The sequence below is a fragment of the Epinephelus lanceolatus genome, chromosome 7 (assembly GCF_041903045.1).
Source record: "Epinephelus lanceolatus isolate andai-2023 chromosome 7, ASM4190304v1, whole genome shotgun sequence".
Taxonomy (NCBI): domain Eukaryota; kingdom Metazoa; phylum Chordata; class Actinopteri; order Perciformes; family Serranidae; genus Epinephelus; species Epinephelus lanceolatus.
The window spans coordinates 9,297,695-9,315,065 of record NC_135740.1 but is presented as its reverse complement, the minus strand read 5'-3'; the positions used below and the strand labels follow the sequence as shown (position 1 = coordinate 9,315,065).

The following is a 17,371-nucleotide window of genomic DNA, read 5'->3' as shown; positions in this document are numbered from 1 at the left end:
TTTAAAGTCGTAAGAAGCTTGTTATCCATTCCCATATTAAATTCTTACACACTATCTGAATTTAAAAAAAGAAAAAGGAAAACTAGACTTGCCACCTCACGGTTGTACATTCCTGCAAACCAGTCAAGTTGTAGATGCAGTTTATATCCATGTCTGTCCAGACTCATGCACCCATGACAGATGATGATGCTTCAAATATGGATGCTGCTGCAGTGCTGCTGCAGCACAGATCTATACAGTCAGCACAGTGTCAAGATGTGACCTTTTTTTTTTTTTTTTTTTTTTTGTCAAGATGTGACGTTGAATTATAGCCAGACAACATTATGATGTCACAGTGAAGTTGACCTTTGACCTTTTGGACATAAAATATCACTTCATCATTTTAATTTGCTAGATATTGGTGTGAAATGTTGTCATCATAAGCATATGAACTATTGAGTTATGACAGATGCACAGCTTCAGACAGTCCTGTTCTAATCTATACAATCTACTCTGTGTTAAACTTATTCAGCCAAAACTTCCCTTCTTCCTGTTTACGTCCATGTAAATGAAAGAAATTAAACACCTGGCTACGACTCAGACTGAGATTGAAATTAGTCGTGGTTGATCTAAATCATTTTTTTCTCAATGACTCAGTGAGCTGTTCTTTTAAAACTGTTATCAGATGTGTCAGTGTAGCTTTAATCTGCTGTTGTAGCAGCAGTCGAGGCTGTGTACTGTATTCAAGGTTTTGAACATTAGGTTTTTCATTTCTGACATGCTGTGTACAAGCATTTCTAAATAAGACGAGAAATATCCATAATTTCAGTGCTGGGTACGAACACAAATTTAAGCATTTTAGAAACTTGTTAATTGACTGTATATTTAGAGAAAACAACATGAAATCTGTTAGTTGTGTGGTCACGACAGATGGATGTTGTGCTAACTGGGTTGAGTTTTGAAAACTGTACTACAGACTAGACAAAAGGACATCAGTAGGTGTAAAGCAAACTGTAACTGTAATCAGATGGAGACTGAGAAACGGGAAAACAATGAATGTAACCTTTAATGTTAAACAAATGGGCGACCTTATGAAATCATCTTACAGGTTAGTAGTCTGAGATGTAATGACAACAAAACAGCACTTTTACCTTCGTGTGATGCTGTAAGTATAAAAGGTTAGAGCACGACTGACCAAGGCAACACTTTAGTATTTAAAACATTGATTATTCTAATTATGTTTTACTCTCATTCTCCTAACAGTGGCCTGTTTGTGCTATAATTGAAATTCCAGTGAAAATGCATTTTATTCTACCCCAATTTTAAAACCACAGGTTTCCCTCAGCAGCAGCCACCAAACAACTGATTATATCCATTCAACTTCATTAAAAGAAACTCAATCAGAAAATTAATTCCCTCGCCTTTCTCAATGAGCAGAGTGGCAATTTTAATAGAGTGCCCCTCACTCTGTGCCACATGTTTAAAAGTCCATCATCCATTAGCTAAACCTGCTTATCCTTTAGAGGGTCACAGGAGAAAATGGAGCCAATCCCAGCAGACGGTGGGTGAGAGGCGGGTAACACCCTGGACAGGTCATCACTATGTCACAGGACTGACACAGACAGACAGCTATTCACACTTACAGGGTTGTTTAAAGTCAACAGCTGACCTGCATGTTTATGGGCTGTGGGAGGAAACCAGAGCACCCTGGGTTAAACCCACACAGTCCCACAGAGAACATGCAAACTCCCACAGAAAGGCCCCAGTCAGTGTCAGGTTCAAGCAACCATGCTAACCACTGTAAAAGTGATTTGTTCTAACGGGGCTTTCTATTCAGCTCTGCGGTTCACAGCTCCAGAAGCCGCTAACGAGGGAAGAGCTCGTCAGCTCTAATTGAATGACTCCTGATTAAACTGGCTTCACATTGGCAGCCAACATATCACATCTTGTCTGATTTCTAATTGGCTGCTTCCTTGATGCTCCACGTGCTCTGGAGATGCAGATGTCTGCACTGTGGGCCAGAGAAGACGGGGGAGCAGAGAAGCAAAGGTGTGTTTGGAGAGATAAAACACACTGGCTTACTGCACAGGACTAAACAACACAATATGCTGCTAACAAAGGTGATGACATCGTGTATTTGTGGTAGGGGAGACAGGGGCTGGTTGGCACACTGCTATTTTCTGGTCCTTTGAAAGTCACTGAAGCAAAAATGCAAAATCAAAATGTTTGTTTTCTTCACCTGCAATCATCTACTGTGTTAAAACTTCTGGACGTTACCAACCTTTTTTTGGTAAATAAACATGGGAATCAGCTAAATTTTGATATAAGATTTTAAAGTCTGATGAGTGATGGTAGCTGACTAACATAATTTCATCACAAAGTTGGGACAAATTGATTGATTGGCACATGTAAATTTGACATGAATATAATGTGTATTTTGATGAGATGTTTTGATGGTTTCAAACCCATTTTGTCAAAGTAATTAGACCTTCCTACATTGCTTAAAAATGTATAGACTGAAAATGGGCTGATATTCTATTAAATGTTCATGTTTTCTGGTTGTTGCGTTCCAGACCATAGACTGTATATAACAATGGACAACGCGTCTCCACTCTCTTCAATTGTACAAAAATGAGGCCAAAACATCCCGAGAGGCCTGCTGCCATCTTGCACTGATGTTGCATGTGAAGCCAGAGACTGTGAAGTAGCAGTCTTAGTATCAAGTTTCCTCCCATACACCCATCCGACCAAACAGACCAAGCAGCGGTCTGCGAGCAGTGCTACCGAATGCAAACGCACCGACTAGCACACAAAGCTGTCAATCATGTCGTCACAGCCCCTTTTTTTGTATCAAATAACTAATTAAAACCAAACTTATATAAAAAAAGAACGCTTGAACAAATATCAGTGTGATAAGAACTACCTAATATGTCAGAAAATATTTGATGTGTGCTGAAAGCTTTTAGTCCAGGGTTTATGGGCTAATCTGCAGCCAGCCATCAGGTGGTGATTGAGATGTTTTGGATTCACTTTTGGGTAGCTGTCACAGCTACAGTCTGTTTCACACTTCTGAATCCGCTCACTCCACCGAGTTCTAGTTGACTGATTCATCTGGCATTGATATAGCGGTTTCTTGGATAGAATAAAAAAAATGACCAATGTGCGCCGTCGCAGGACTCCATTAGTCATTCAGCGCCACAGGCAGGACTAACGCTATTTTCAAGGTATTGTCAAGTGTTGCTGGAACCACTGAGGAGTAATAACAACAATGGCGAGCACTGAAGAAAAGATAGACTCTGCTGTCAACATGTCTTCTCAATATCTAAAGTTTGTTTTGTTTTGACTTTTGTTTTTACTGTTTCCACTTTTAAAATAAATGGAAAAGCCACTTTGTTGGCATGGCTACGCGTCAGTGTGTGACATTAGACTCAGGCGTATATGTTGGTCAGAGAAAACTGAATCCCCCTCCAATTGAAATCAGAGTGGACACAATGTCAGACTGAAGATGGAAACAGAGTGTTAATAAGTTGACGACTTTGTCTGATATCAAGCAAATTTTCTGGTTCTTGTTTGAATTAAATGTTCAGATTGTTTCTATGAGTTGCTTCATTTTTTTGTAGCTATAGCATTTTAACATTGTGACAACCAATCCATGCTGGGGTGGTTGGTACAAATGCACAACACGACTTAAATCATTAATTTTATAAAACAGTTCTGTACATTAAAACTTTTCCTTGTCGCTGGGAGTTTAACCTGTAATTTGCTGGGGGTTTGAATATTCTGACATAAATAATTTCAGAGAAATACAGCAGAGAGTGAATAGTGTGCCAACCAACCCCGGTCTCCCCTATTGATTTTTCAGGGGTCTAAACAAACGTCAGACTGCCCAAGTGCCCCTCAACACACAGCTGGTTTTAAGTGTCTGTACACAGGTGTTTTCAGCTGTGAAGGCTGATGAGACCACTGTCACCAAACTCCTTACAGTCATAAGAATGATAATTCTGACTGCAGCTGCCAGCTGTTTGTAGTTAAAAAAAAAAAAAAAAAAAAAAGCTTTGATATATCCACTGATCACTACCTGCTCAGCACCAAGCAGACACAGTTAGAGACTATAGAACATAGTGGAGCATTTGGCAGCCACACTAAACTAACCACCAGCCACAGCTTACTATAACTTTCCTACAATGTCTCTATGATGTAAAACTGGGTAGACTGTAAGCAGCTTAGCCGCCTCAAAAGAAGAAGACAGCCGAGTCTACAAAATTAATTTGGCCGTTGAGGAGAATTTCTGGTGAGAAACAGCTCCTCTGAGAAATACTCTGAAACCACTTCTTCAAGTCCTTGGGAGGCAGAGTATACTACAGTTTGTTTACTATTCCTGGATTCATGCACACACAATACACACACACACACACACACACACACACACACACACACACACACCCTTGAGACGAACCCTAGTCATGATGCAGCTGAGCTAAGCCCTTTTTACACACATACTCTCTCCCTCTCTCTAATGTAATTGTGTATGTCGGCAACGTTAACAGAAAGGCAGCGTGACCTGCCAGAATATGAGCCCATAGCGGTAATGCGATTACCAGTGTATGAAACATAATGATAGACGATGCGAGTGAGACAAAGACAGAGTGCAGTGGAGGGAAGGAGCAGGTAAAACAGAGCGAGAAAAAGAAAGGGCAGCAGCAGATGAACGGAGGGAAAGAACAGCAGGTAAACAGTAATGTAATTGCTATTAGATCAATTTGATCGCGGTCAGAGATCACTGCTTGTGATGATAAATATTGATCTGATAAAACCACTGAGGCAGAAATATGGGCTGACATGAATACAGGCAGAGGAGGAGAGAGCAGTTACAGCTGCACTTGCTCAGACCTTCATTTTGAAACATGACCATGCAACTCAGACTGAGAAAGCTCTGATAAATCCACTGTGCACCACCTGCTCAGCAACAAAAGGCAAAAAAAATCAGCAACTAGCTGGTGAACATAGTTTAGCATTTAGCAGCTGAGGAGCCAGATGTTTCCATGAGGATGGTGGAGACCAAAGCAGCTAATGTTGCTCTGCTGGTATAAACAAAGGAAAAAGGTGCTGGATATGTTCCTCTGTTCCTTTGTGCGAGGACAAACAGGAGGTGCACTGCAAATGCCCTACAAAATGACCTCCAGCAGACTGGTGTGCATGCTTCTGACCAAACTGTCAGAAACAGACTCCATGAGGGTGGTATGAAGGCCCAACGTCCTTTAGTGGGACCTGTGCTCACAGCCCAGCACCACACAGCTCGATTGGCATTTGCCGGAGAACACCAGAATTTGCAGGTCTGCCACTGGTGCCCCATTCTCTTCACAGATGAGAGCAGGTTCACACTGAGCACATGACAGGTGTGACAGTCTAGAGATGCTGTGGTGAACGTTATGCTGCCTGTAACATCATCCAGCATGACTGTTTTGGCAGTGGGTCAGAGATCTTCAGGGGAAGCATATCATTGGAGATTCACACAGACCTCTATGCCATAGCCAACAGTACCCTAACTGCCGTTAGGTACCGGGATGAAATCCTCAGAGCAACTGTCAGACCTTACGCTGGTGCAGTGGGCCCTGGGTTCCTCCTCGTGCAGGACAATGTCCAGACTCATGTGGTCAGAGTGTGTAGGCAGTTCCTGAATGATGAAGGCATTGATGCCATTGATTGGTCCTCTCATTCCCATGACCTAAATCTAATTGAGCGCCTATGGTACGTTATGTATAGGTGCATCTGATGCCACTAAGTACCGCCACAGACAGTCCAGGAGCTCACTGATACCCTGTACAGATCTGGGAGGAGATCCCCCTGGACACTATGAATCCAGCCCTCAGTGGGTTGATGATTTTGGTTTCCACTGACCTTTGTTACTTCATTTTGTTCTCAACAAATTATACAATGTGCATCAGTAAAGATTTTCAACTTGAATAATTTGTTCAAGACCTGATGTGTAATTAAAGTGTTCCCTTAATTTTTTTGAGCAGCATATATTTAAAACTATGCATCATTTACATACACATTTTCTTCTCTGCCATTGTTACAACCTTATTTTGCACATGACATTACCTCTGCCAACTTAATATTAGCAGAATAGCATGAAAAGTGGAGGCAGAAATGTGTATTGCATCATCCTTGTGCAGGATACAAACAGAACAGGGAACAACCAGGCCCTCAGGAAAGACACCAGACTTTGAGCATCACAACCTCCGCAAACACCTTATTTCTCCATCAGGATTGGATTCACTTGGTCCAACAACATTTTAAAATCTAGAGGAACCACATGGTTAAATCATTATATCCCCATTCAAGTTAGCTGAGGGCTAAACCCCAAGTAACTGGCTTGGCCTGCTTGATGGGCCCAATTCAGGTAATTTTACCACAGTAGTTGAACTTATATGGCTTCAAGCGCCACTGAAACACCTTTCCTACCAAATCAGCTTGGAATCTTCAAGATTCAGGATTCTTGGTGCTATCCAGCAAAGCAGCCAGCATTTCCACCAGTTTTGCACAGAGCCATTGTAATTAAGGATGTGCCATCAACAGAGGTGTTGCACAATGCACAACAGAAGTAAAAAAAAAAAAATATCAAGGATTACATGGATTACCTGCAAAGTTTTGATCTTTTGACAGATATTTGTTTTTACTCCAAAAACAAGCATTACCCAACTATCAATAAGACCACCGTTAGCTCCTTTGTCTGATAATGTCTCACTTGACTTCTGCATCCTCTCTTTCCAACTGTGTCAAATATGACACAGCCACTGATGTCATTACGATTTGCACTTCAAGTCAAGGAAAACCTGCTATTTTTTTGGTTCCAGCTAAGAACCAACTTTTTGGATTTTGAACCAATTCATTTTTGGTCAAAATGCTCTTAACGGTTCATAATTAGGTGTGGGAACCAGAACAGAACTGGTCCCATGTTGGTGGAAAAAAAAAGGTATGAGCAACTTTCATAGGAATGAATGGGGCCCAGCCTCCAACACTGTATGCAGTTCTCTTTATGTATGTCCATGGGAGCAACTCATAAAAATATTGCTCCAGGTGATATGTCAGTGTTGTGTTGACAGTTTGTGTGCTGCCCCCAGGTGGCCAAAAAAAATCAGTGACTGTAGTTTTGCCAGTAGAGTCATCTTCATGTTTTCAAACTACGAACTTCACATACAACGATCCATTACACAGATACAGCTACAAATAGACAAAAAAAATGTACAACCCATGAGGCAAATATGAATGTTTCATGCAGAGGAGAAGGAGAGGTAAATGGAATGAAAAGAAGAAATGATTACCAGAGGTGAAATTGGCAGGGGAGAGATATGTCTCCCTGGTCTTTGGGAAATTTTTGACTTTTCATTTGTAGCATACAGACTTCACTTCAAGCCGAGTTCGACACATGTTCTGCATGATTGCCCAGAAATTGAAAACGGTAAAAAACTCAAAAAGCATGAGAGTGAATTCATACTATATTTCAAAATGCAATTACAAGGCTTTTAACCGTTCATGTTGCCCGGACAGATTGACTCTGTGGAATCATGCACAAATTAGGAAATGTTCAGTTTGGTCCAAATTCTTCAAGCACCAGGGAGCAGAGCATTCTGTGCTCCAAAGAGAGAGTGAAAACGACAGAGGGAGAAAGGAGAGAAAACACAGAATAGACTGGAGAGCTCCCTGAGGAGCTCCCTCACTGCTCTGCAGCTTTACACGTTTGCTGTGGGTGAGTACAAAATGCATCACAACAGAGTGGTGGAGTGTGTGGACAGGCTGTGAAGCGTGCTCTGTTTCTGCAGGACAAACACAGGAATACAGACACAAACACACTGGAGGAGGTTGTGATAAAGTTACAAAAAAACAGTCAACTTTTGCAGCAAAAATATTCTATTTATTATTTTTTAACAAACTTATTGAATCAGACATAAATATTTTAACAGCATGTCCTTGCCAAGCTTGAGATTTGAATTATTTCTGCAGCATTTATTTTTTATTTTCCCTTCAGAAAACTGGAGCTCAGGCTTGAAGCTGCTCTGACGCAACCTAACTCAAGGATAAGCTCATTTTTTCCATTGTTATTAAGTGTCTGTAAGAACAGTTTATATTACTGCTTATACCCATTGTTAGAGGAACCACCTGCAAAACACTTAAAGCACTAAACTGAGGTCACCAGGGGAAGAAATACAACAAAAATGAGCTAATTCAATTCCATCTTAAGAATTTGCCTGACATATGATAGAGCCACATTGATTACATGATTCATCTGCATCCCATTAACATGAAGCCAGTGCAGCCTACAATAAAAGTTGACAGACCGAATCCCCTCCATTCATTGTTGGACCTGAAATTCAAGCTGAAATTGCTTTCTTCTAAATTGCCACAGCGCAAAATGCTCATGCATTGGAACAGCAGTAAAATGTAGCTCCAGTCTGTTTCATTTGCATTGAATTATTATGGGTGGCTTTTACTCACTTCATTTTGGGTCCACAAATTGATCTGAACTGACTGTTTACAAGGAGGGAGGCAAATAGCTGCAAGTGACATCAAGTGCAAATAGAAATGTCATATTGTTTAACACTACAGTACAAAACTGAGAGTCCCTTTTAGCTGTTTTACTTCAAAGCGAAGAGACGACACCTGAGGCTGACTGGATGATCAATAGAACACTGACGAGCTCTCGCTCCAAAAAAGAGAAACTGGTGTCGCTATTAATCAAAAGGGCTAATTCTTCAGGTTCCCTCAATATTCCTCCAGATGAAAAGACTAAGCAGATAACGGCTTGTAAAATGTGATGTAATCATTTTCATGGAGAAGGCAGTACTGTCATAGCCAATCACAAGTGTCCATCACAGTCAGAGTTCATGCTGACAGTGGAGTTTCCTAAATTAAGGTTCAGTTGTTGAGCTGTTCAGACATCTGTGCAGGGTAATTTAGACATGCTAAAGGGACAGTTCACCTCAAAATCAAAAATACATATTCTTCCTCTTACTGTGGTGCTGTTTTTCCAGTCTTAATTGTTTTGGTGTGAGTTGCCGAGTGTTGGAAATATCAGCCATAGAGATGTCTGCCTCCTCTCTAATATAATGGAACTAGATGGCACTCTGCTTGTGGTGCTCAAAGTACCTGGAAAATACATGTGAAAAAACTCAACAGCAATGTCTCTTTCCAGAATCAGGACCCGGTTATTAAAGATAATCCACAGACCTTCTTGTGAGCAATTTAATGTAGAACTTCTTTCTGTCTACCAAACTACGTCCACCAACTGTATCACCCCGCAGAAGGAGGCGTGAATCTTCTGCAGCTCATCTAGCACCACTGAGCCACCTAAAATTATGTTTACATCTCACACTGTCATGTGCACAAGCCTCTCATCCATGAGTAGATTCACGCTTCCTTCTGCGGGGTGATACAGTTGGTGTATGTAGTTTGGTAGATAGAAAATATTTCATGAATTTTACATGAAACTGCTCACATCAAGGTCTGTGGATTATCGTGCATAACCAGGTCATGCTTTCTGGCAAAAGACATTGCTGTTGAGTCTTTCTTTCTATTTTTTTGATGCGTTGAGCACCACAAGTCAAGTGCTACCTAGTTCTATTATAATGGAGAGAAAGCAGACATCTCTACGGCCGATATCTCCAACAATCAATTCAGACTGATGAAGAGCACTATAGGTGACAGAAAAAATACTTGGTTTTGATGTTGGGGTGAACCGACCCAGATGGTATTGATCTCCTCATCCAACTCTCTGAAAGAAAGGCAACAAGTCTATTTCTCAAAATGTCAACAACTCTATTAATAATCTGAACTCTGTCTACTGGCTGCTAAAATTGGAGTCATGCAAAATTAGAATTACACCTTCTTTTCACAGGTGAATCAAGTTTTCACAGACATCAAGGAAAACACTGGAAGCTGAGTTTAGCAGCAGCAAGACAAACCAATCAGAAGTTTCTGCACACATATGGATGTTTCTCTGAGCAAAACAAACTCCTGAAAAGAAACAGCGTAAGTGCTTTGTTATTCACTTTGCTCATGTGTTGAACCCAAATGTGCCTGCCAATGAGTTCTTAACAAGGAACATTAGCCTGAAGAACTGAGCCTGAAAGATTAATAGTGATGGCACATAACACTAAATCAAGTCTGCATTATATTAAAAGAAACATTCAAGGTATTCTCCCTTTCTAGATAAAGTTTTTCATCCATCCATCATCCCTTTGTACTTGTCTCCATCCGTCCATCTGTTGTGTGTTATTCTCGTCATCACGCCTTCCTTCTACTTGTTTTCATCCCTGCTGAGAGGTAGAGGAGCTGCAGCCTCATTTTCATCTGCAGACTCACAGTCTGGACGGCAAACAAGTCAGAAAACAAGTCAGTAAATGAATAAATAAATGAGGGGAAATTGGGTGTATCTCTAAAATTAAATTCAAACTTACAAGAGGCAGGCTGGGTAACTTTCTCATCATCACGCTGTGCTCAGAGTCACTGAAGAGGTTCTTATCCTGACCTGGGTCAGTTGCTAACATGTACAATTCTCCAGCATGGACATCTGAGACATTCACCTAGAAGGAGAGGCAGATGGATGATAGATAAATATAATCTGTTACTGTCACGGAAAGTGTCTCCAACATATTGTGCCAGACAAGATGGATGAATCCATCATAAATATAACTCCACAGCCTGAACCCCATACACTCACACAAAAGGAGAATAAAAGTAAAACACATATTAGAGAGATGATTTTCATGCTGTGCAGGTATGTGATACACCAACCTGAAATGTTTTGGGGTTGAATCCCAGCCAGAGAGTGTATCTATAGTCCCAGGAGCGTAGAGAGTAACCCATGATCCTTATGTCATTAAGGTCAGGGAGGTCAGAGTTCTCCTAAAATAAGAACATTGAACTGTAAAAGCATCTCGTAGAAAACTTTCTGCAGTGCTGTTGAATCTACAGCTGCCAACTCATCCTGCGAGCCGGGCCGATGAGCTGATGTCAGGCTGCCAAACTGTTCCGTACAGAGATTAACCTACAGCAGGTGCAGCACTCATCTGGATAATATGTTAATTCAAAGATCCTGCGCTCGTTGCTGGCAGCTCTAGTACAAGCAAGCACATAATGCAGAAGGGTCAAAGTACGACGGCGTAACAACAGGCATTCAACATGACTTCAGTTTTCATGACCTTCACTAATTTCGACATTTTATATTCACCAACAAAATCCATTCATTACAAGTAACAGTGTGACATATTAATTAAAAGAATATGCCTGCTTTCTGAGCGATAGGAAATAATAATGATTTAACCTTTAGACAGCACATGAAAGCTATTTAATTTGCTTTTCTAAACACTCCGTCTCGTCTCGTACCTGTGGTGTCTCAGCAGGTCGAGGGTACTGGCTGAAGGCTATGTCTTCCTCATCCACTCCTCTTTCTCTGTGTCGGAAGGTGTAGGCCAAGTTATCTCCTTCTGTACACAACTCCTCCTGAAAGCAAGAAAACAGACCTTAGAGTAAAGGATATAAATGTCAGAGTCTGTTATATCACATTCATGTCAGGCCTGTTTATGGAGTGTTTACTTCTTGCTTCATTTTGTTTGCCAATGTTAATACAAGGCCATTTGAACACATTGTACAAAAGGAGTCTGAAGGTCTCAGTTCTGTTCTTGTGCTGCAGTTTGTAGAAAAATGACATGAAAACATGGACTCAACTAAAGACCAATTAGTTGAGTCCATGTTCCATGTCATTACAAAAGTTCAACAAGCTCAAAGTTACAGAGATTGAATTACATTTTGAGCTTGATTTTGAATCCCACTTGTTTCTAAAATAAATACCAGGAAGTTCCTTTCTTAAATGAGCTGATTTAATTCTATTTATGTTGATATTAGACTTCATTGAGATTTTAGTTAAAATGACAGTAATGGTGGCTTTGCAGTCACACTGTCAGCAAATTGATGATATTTATGCAATCTTTTTCACTTAATGGAACATATTTAGCTGTCAGATATTCCTGATATTTCCGCCTCAGAAATGTAAGTCAGAGACTGATATTTCAGTCTGGACCAAAGTGGTGGAACTACCAAAGCTGTATTTTCTATCAGACACTTTCGGTATAGTACCCTTAGAACCAGTGCGTAACCCATACAGACATGTACCCACCCCTAGGCGCCTGCTCTATCCACTTAGCCACCGACGTCCATCAATGGGGTTTTTTAATAGGTTTTTGGTTAGATGCCTGAACTAAGGTCAGTGGTTAACACAAGATTAAGGGACTTTCACTTTTTCTTCTACAACATAAAATGCCAATCAAAATCCCACTCCTGAACTTTAAAACCTCTATGTGTCTTAAAAAAGGTGGTTGCTAACAAGTGGCTAAATGATACTACAGAATGTCATCGCGCTGAGCCACGACGAACACAGATTTACAGTCTTGATATGGTGGTGGTTCATGTGACCGTAGTGTTCTTCAGTACGTCGTGATTTTGGCAAGTGGGACATGTTCCTGGATCATCATCCCACACTGCATTCCCAGACCAACATCGCAACCAACCAATAGCATCTGTGACATCATCAATGTGCTACTCCTGCGCTTCTTTGGAGTTAAGTTTTCAAAATTGAAGTTATTGCGGTTAAACAAAATCATCTACACTGTACAAAATTCCTGTAAGCTAGTGCAAGACTAAGTAATCTTGATAATTAGGCAGGCTATGCTAACAAGCAAACTTGCCAATAGGCTAGATGCTAACAAAGATTAAGGATATAATTTTTCAGTAGCTCATACCTGCGATCACCACCATGTTCACAGCACTACCTAGTTATCAAGCTAGCTCAAGTCCACTTGTTATCTTAGCCTACCTACTTAGCAGGCTAACTCGCTAACCTTGCAAAAGTTCATAAGGATTTTGTTCATTTGCACTAATTTTAATTTGGAAAACTTAGTTCAGCTCTGAAGAAGCACAGGAATTTTGAAAGAAGCGTAGGAGCAGCACACTGATGATGTCACAGGGCTGTTATCAATTGATTGAAATGTTGGTCCAGGAACGCAGTGTGGGATGCTGATCCAGGAGTATGTCCTACGTGGCAAAAATCATGTTGCGTTCATAGTTTGTTTATAGCCTAGCGGGAGCTTTTTACTTTTGGAATTGCATTTAGGTTTTAATAAACATGAAAGTGGTGTTCAATTGACCTATGACTAAGTCCTGCCCTCAAACGCAATGAGCCAATCACAGTGCGTATAGCCAATCCCATACACTCGGACATTCTCTGCCTGGACGTTCATTGAAATGCATTACAGAAAGTCAGTTTTGTTCGGTTTTATGAGCTTTTTCTGAGATTTGAGGTTTAAAAATGGTCAAACGGTGTGCATGGGGTACATGCAACTCCGACACAAGGTATCCTGAGAGGCTGGGCGACGAGGTGTATTTTTTACACTTTAAACCACATCTCAACAGAGAAAAGTGTCTCCTTTGGATAAAGTTTTGTGGTAACGTTAGACCACAACATCAACTCAACGTGGATAAGATTAACAAGATGTCTACATCTGTTCTAAGGTAAGACAACATTGTGTTTGAGGCAACATAATGTCACTTTGCTGGAAAGAAACGTTAGCTCCTGGCTGCGTTGTTCATCATGCCACCTTGTTTGCTGGGAGTTCATTAGCCTATTGTGTTCTAGTTTTGTACTTTGGTGATCGTACATCATTGTTAGCTGTTGTCCAAAGGGCTCTAGTTAAGCTAACGTTAACTTCTGGAGCTTAGCTTCATTAACTTATCTGTAATCGCAGAGATAACAAAGGTTGGCAAACGTTATGCTGAATGATTCAATGTAAATACTGTAGCACCAAACTAACAGAGAGACACTCTTGGTAAAGATGGTAAAAAGGCCGTTATCCTTTTCTCATATTCTGAGCCAAAAACCTTAACTTCAGTGGCACTTTCACAAGCGTACACTGTGACCTGTAAATACTGGCTTGTAATTTAAGCTTTTCATCGACCTTCTCAACAATAAAATGATGAATATATCCCTCCAATGCGTAGTTTAGGCCCTTTTGGTTACTTCTCAATGACATCTGATCGTTATGTCTTCAAAAATCATCAGTTGCCTCCTGCGAAATGCCGTGTACTGTGACACCTGCCATAGCGCCGGTCACTGAATGTTGATAGTTTGTCTGAGTGAGTGGAGGGGGGCGTGGCTTAGCCATAGGCCACTTGTGAAGATTATCTTGATGAACAAAATGTGTAAGTATCATAAATGCTTGCCTGCCACAGAACTTGTTTTCTGCAATAATCCAAAATGCCACCAGCATTGCTAATAAAAGTGCAACACAGTAAACTCTGCCACCGTGGTCAAGAAAAAAATTAAGTTTTAATTATAATCAAAGCCTTATCTATGTCAGCTCTGCCTCTAGGAGGATAAAGCTGCTGCTCAGTCAAAACAATAACAGAAGATGGACTCTGCTGACATTGTGAAGAAGCACGGAATTATAGGAGTTTTTGTCTTTGTTAAACAACCAACATTGCAAATAAAAATGTATCTGACGTGACTCAGGCAGAAATCATGTTACTGAATGTAAAAATGTACTGATATTTTATTCACATTACTTTCATTTGTGATACACCATTTTATTTAAATGAAATAACAGCAAGTAACATTAGCTAACGTAATGTTAACTCACTTAGAGCGGTACAACATACAGCGACTGTAGCTAACATGATGTGGCGAATTAATTTGTGAGGTGGCCCAGCTCTGATCTGTGGTCAAAACAGTCAAACTAAAAATACTTTGAGCCTGTTGAACACTGCTGTAATATTATTATGTTACCGTACGCATTAGCTTGGTGGATGGCATGAGCCACTCATCATAATAGCATATCATAGATATCAAAATGTGTCAATAAATAAGGTTTCTACTGGATTATTGTTGGAAAAATATTAAAGTCGTAGCTATATTTTTGCAGTAGCTTGCTGGTCGTTTAACTACATTCATAATTGCATCATGATTCAAGTAGTTTAAATACTTTTTTGTCCATTTTTTTGTGTAGTTAACCTCTGAAACTACAAACAAGTTTTGGCCATAAAATGAATGAAATGATATTTTTTAATTCTTATTTTACCATTAGTCCTCTACTGAAATCGATCACCGTTTGACCAGCCCCGCCCCCTCTATCTTTCATCCTGAATGCTGCTGTGAAGGCGTGCAGGCAATACTTTCGTCAGGCAGAGTTCTGTTAGCCTAAACCTCAATTCCCTACCTATCACTTAGTCAGAGGTAATGATTCTTTTATTTCTTTATTTACTTATTTATTGGGTTTAAGTCTGACCTGTGAACAAGTGGGCATATTTTGCAATAAACTCAACTGAGTAGCATTTTATACTGCTGTTTATTTTTATATATATATATATATATATATCTCAAGAAATGGTGCGTTTCATCATCATAACATATATGTATATATATTTATTTATTTATTTATTTTTTACAAATGAGTTTGAACTACTTTTTCAAGGTAACTTAAGTTAACAGAACTAGATTTCTTCCTAGCTTTGCTGTAGTTCAGCTTCTTCCTGTGTAAGGTAATAGGTATCTTGCAAAGCTATGCTTTCAAAGTAGCTTCCCCAACACTGAGTTAGAGCAACTAGAGGGTATAAGGGTTATATGACACCACTGACAAGTGACCAAATGAAACGCACCATTTCTTGAATAAAATTACAATTGAACATTGTTGGAAACATTTGGGATAATGTAAGAACCAAACTCATCAAAATATATAACAAAGGTTAGATCATTTGTAGAGATTTTAATGCGGAAGTGTTACATATTATAACTTTAAGTGCATGGCTTAAATAAGTGACAAATACTAGATTAAATGAATGCATTCACTGTCACCCATTCATACCTGGAAAGAAATGTCAGGACAAGGTTTTGGTGCTCGGAGGCCAGCCATGTAGGACACAGTAGGGAAAACATCCACCAGCTCCACCATGTTCCTTATAACTTTGTCATCTGGGAGAGAGAGGGGTCAGCCAATTAGAGAAAGTCTTACACAGCCACTGACAGCAATTAGTCAAGATATCCACTAAAATTTACTAGACAACCCGCTCTTAAATTTCATCATCATTGCACCATTTGCATTTGAAGTGAAAACTGTCCGAGGCAAAATATCAAAGTGTATCCCTGTCTAAATACTGTTGGGAGCTCTCACTGTATATCAAAGACTTCATTAAAGTCAAGTTGGCAGAATAAAACATGTTTTAACACATTTTTAATGAGGATTTAGGACCAAAGATATTAAATCAAACTTGAGTTCCCTTTTGTGACTTGAAGATGCTTTTGAATAATAAATGGACTGAACAGGTTAATCAATAGTAATTTGTTGTCAGTGACTGGGCCTTACTCTTAAAGATGAGCTCTGACTGGGTGAGGGCATCAATAAAAGGAAAGGTAGACTCTCCCAGCCTATGATGGCGAGTGGTGACCCCAGGAATGTAGAAGATAAGTGGGACACGTGTTGACACATCAAAATTAGAATATTTAGCCCATTCGCCATGTTCTCCTAATGACCAACCTGCAACAAAAGGCAGAAAGAGAGATTATGAGGGATGTTAGTTCAAAAAGGCTGAGGCAGATGGAAGATATAAACAGAGCTAAAACTGTAATTCTATGGCATAAAAATAACATTTTGGATACAGACTCCCAGCCATCCTATATTTGAAAATGATGCCATTAGATTGGGTTTTACTGGGTATATATCAAACAGTCATGGAAAGGATTCACTCCAGCATGCTCCACTGAAAGAGACATTAAAAGAAATTGATTTTCCAAGTCACAAAGTTTTTCTAAGGAGGTAGTGCAAGAAAGAGCTGGATTTTTAGAATATAGCAAAGATGTGGAAGGAAGTACTGGTACAATACGGTGTTACAACACTGCCATCTGGTGGTGAAAGACAAACTTGCCACATGTCTGCAATATTTACTTAAAAAAAAAAACACACAAAAACAATCTACTTCCACAGTGTGCATTGAGAGCCTGACAACTGACATCATAAGTTATTAATTTCACCAAATATTACTAAAAATGAACAATTTTGTCAGTGTTTTGACTAGAAATCAAACTCTGGTATAGTCAGCCATTCCAAGTTCATGTCTCCTTACCATGATCTGAAGTGAACACCACCATTGTGCTCTCAGCCAGCCCCAGCTCATCAAGGGTACTGAGCAGCCGTCCAACCTGAGCATCCATGTAAGATACAGCAGCGTAATAGTGCTGACGGATACGCAGCTGGAAGACATGAGACAGAACACTAATAGTGTTTGTTTCAATGAGTAGCAACATGGGAACCAACTTATAAATGGTTTCAAAGTGTTGACAGCAGCTAGT

The 17,371-nt window shown here is 40.0% G+C and overlaps 1 protein-coding gene across 1 annotated transcript in view; it reads right to left on the bottom strand.

Annotated features, from left to right (window-relative positions):
* Positions 1-7,872: 7,872 nt before the first annotated feature.
* The window catches only part of ids (iduronate 2-sulfatase), a 32,894-nt gene continuing 23,395 nt past the window's right edge, over positions 7,873-17,371 (bottom strand). Inside the window, exons 7-13 of the mRNA XM_033632716.2 lie at positions 17,146-17,272; positions 16,389-16,559; positions 15,891-15,997; positions 11,365-11,481; positions 10,774-10,884; positions 10,437-10,562; positions 7,873-10,344 (exon numbers count right to left, since the gene is read on the bottom strand). Of these exons, the coding sequence (XP_033488607.1) occupies positions 10,264-10,344; positions 10,437-10,562; positions 10,774-10,884; positions 11,365-11,481; positions 15,891-15,997; positions 16,389-16,559; positions 17,146-17,272 (840 nt within the window). The 3' untranslated portion in view covers positions 7,873-10,263. The remainder of the gene's footprint in view (positions 10,345-10,436; positions 10,563-10,773; positions 10,885-11,364; positions 11,482-15,890; positions 15,998-16,388; positions 16,560-17,145; positions 17,273-17,371) is intronic.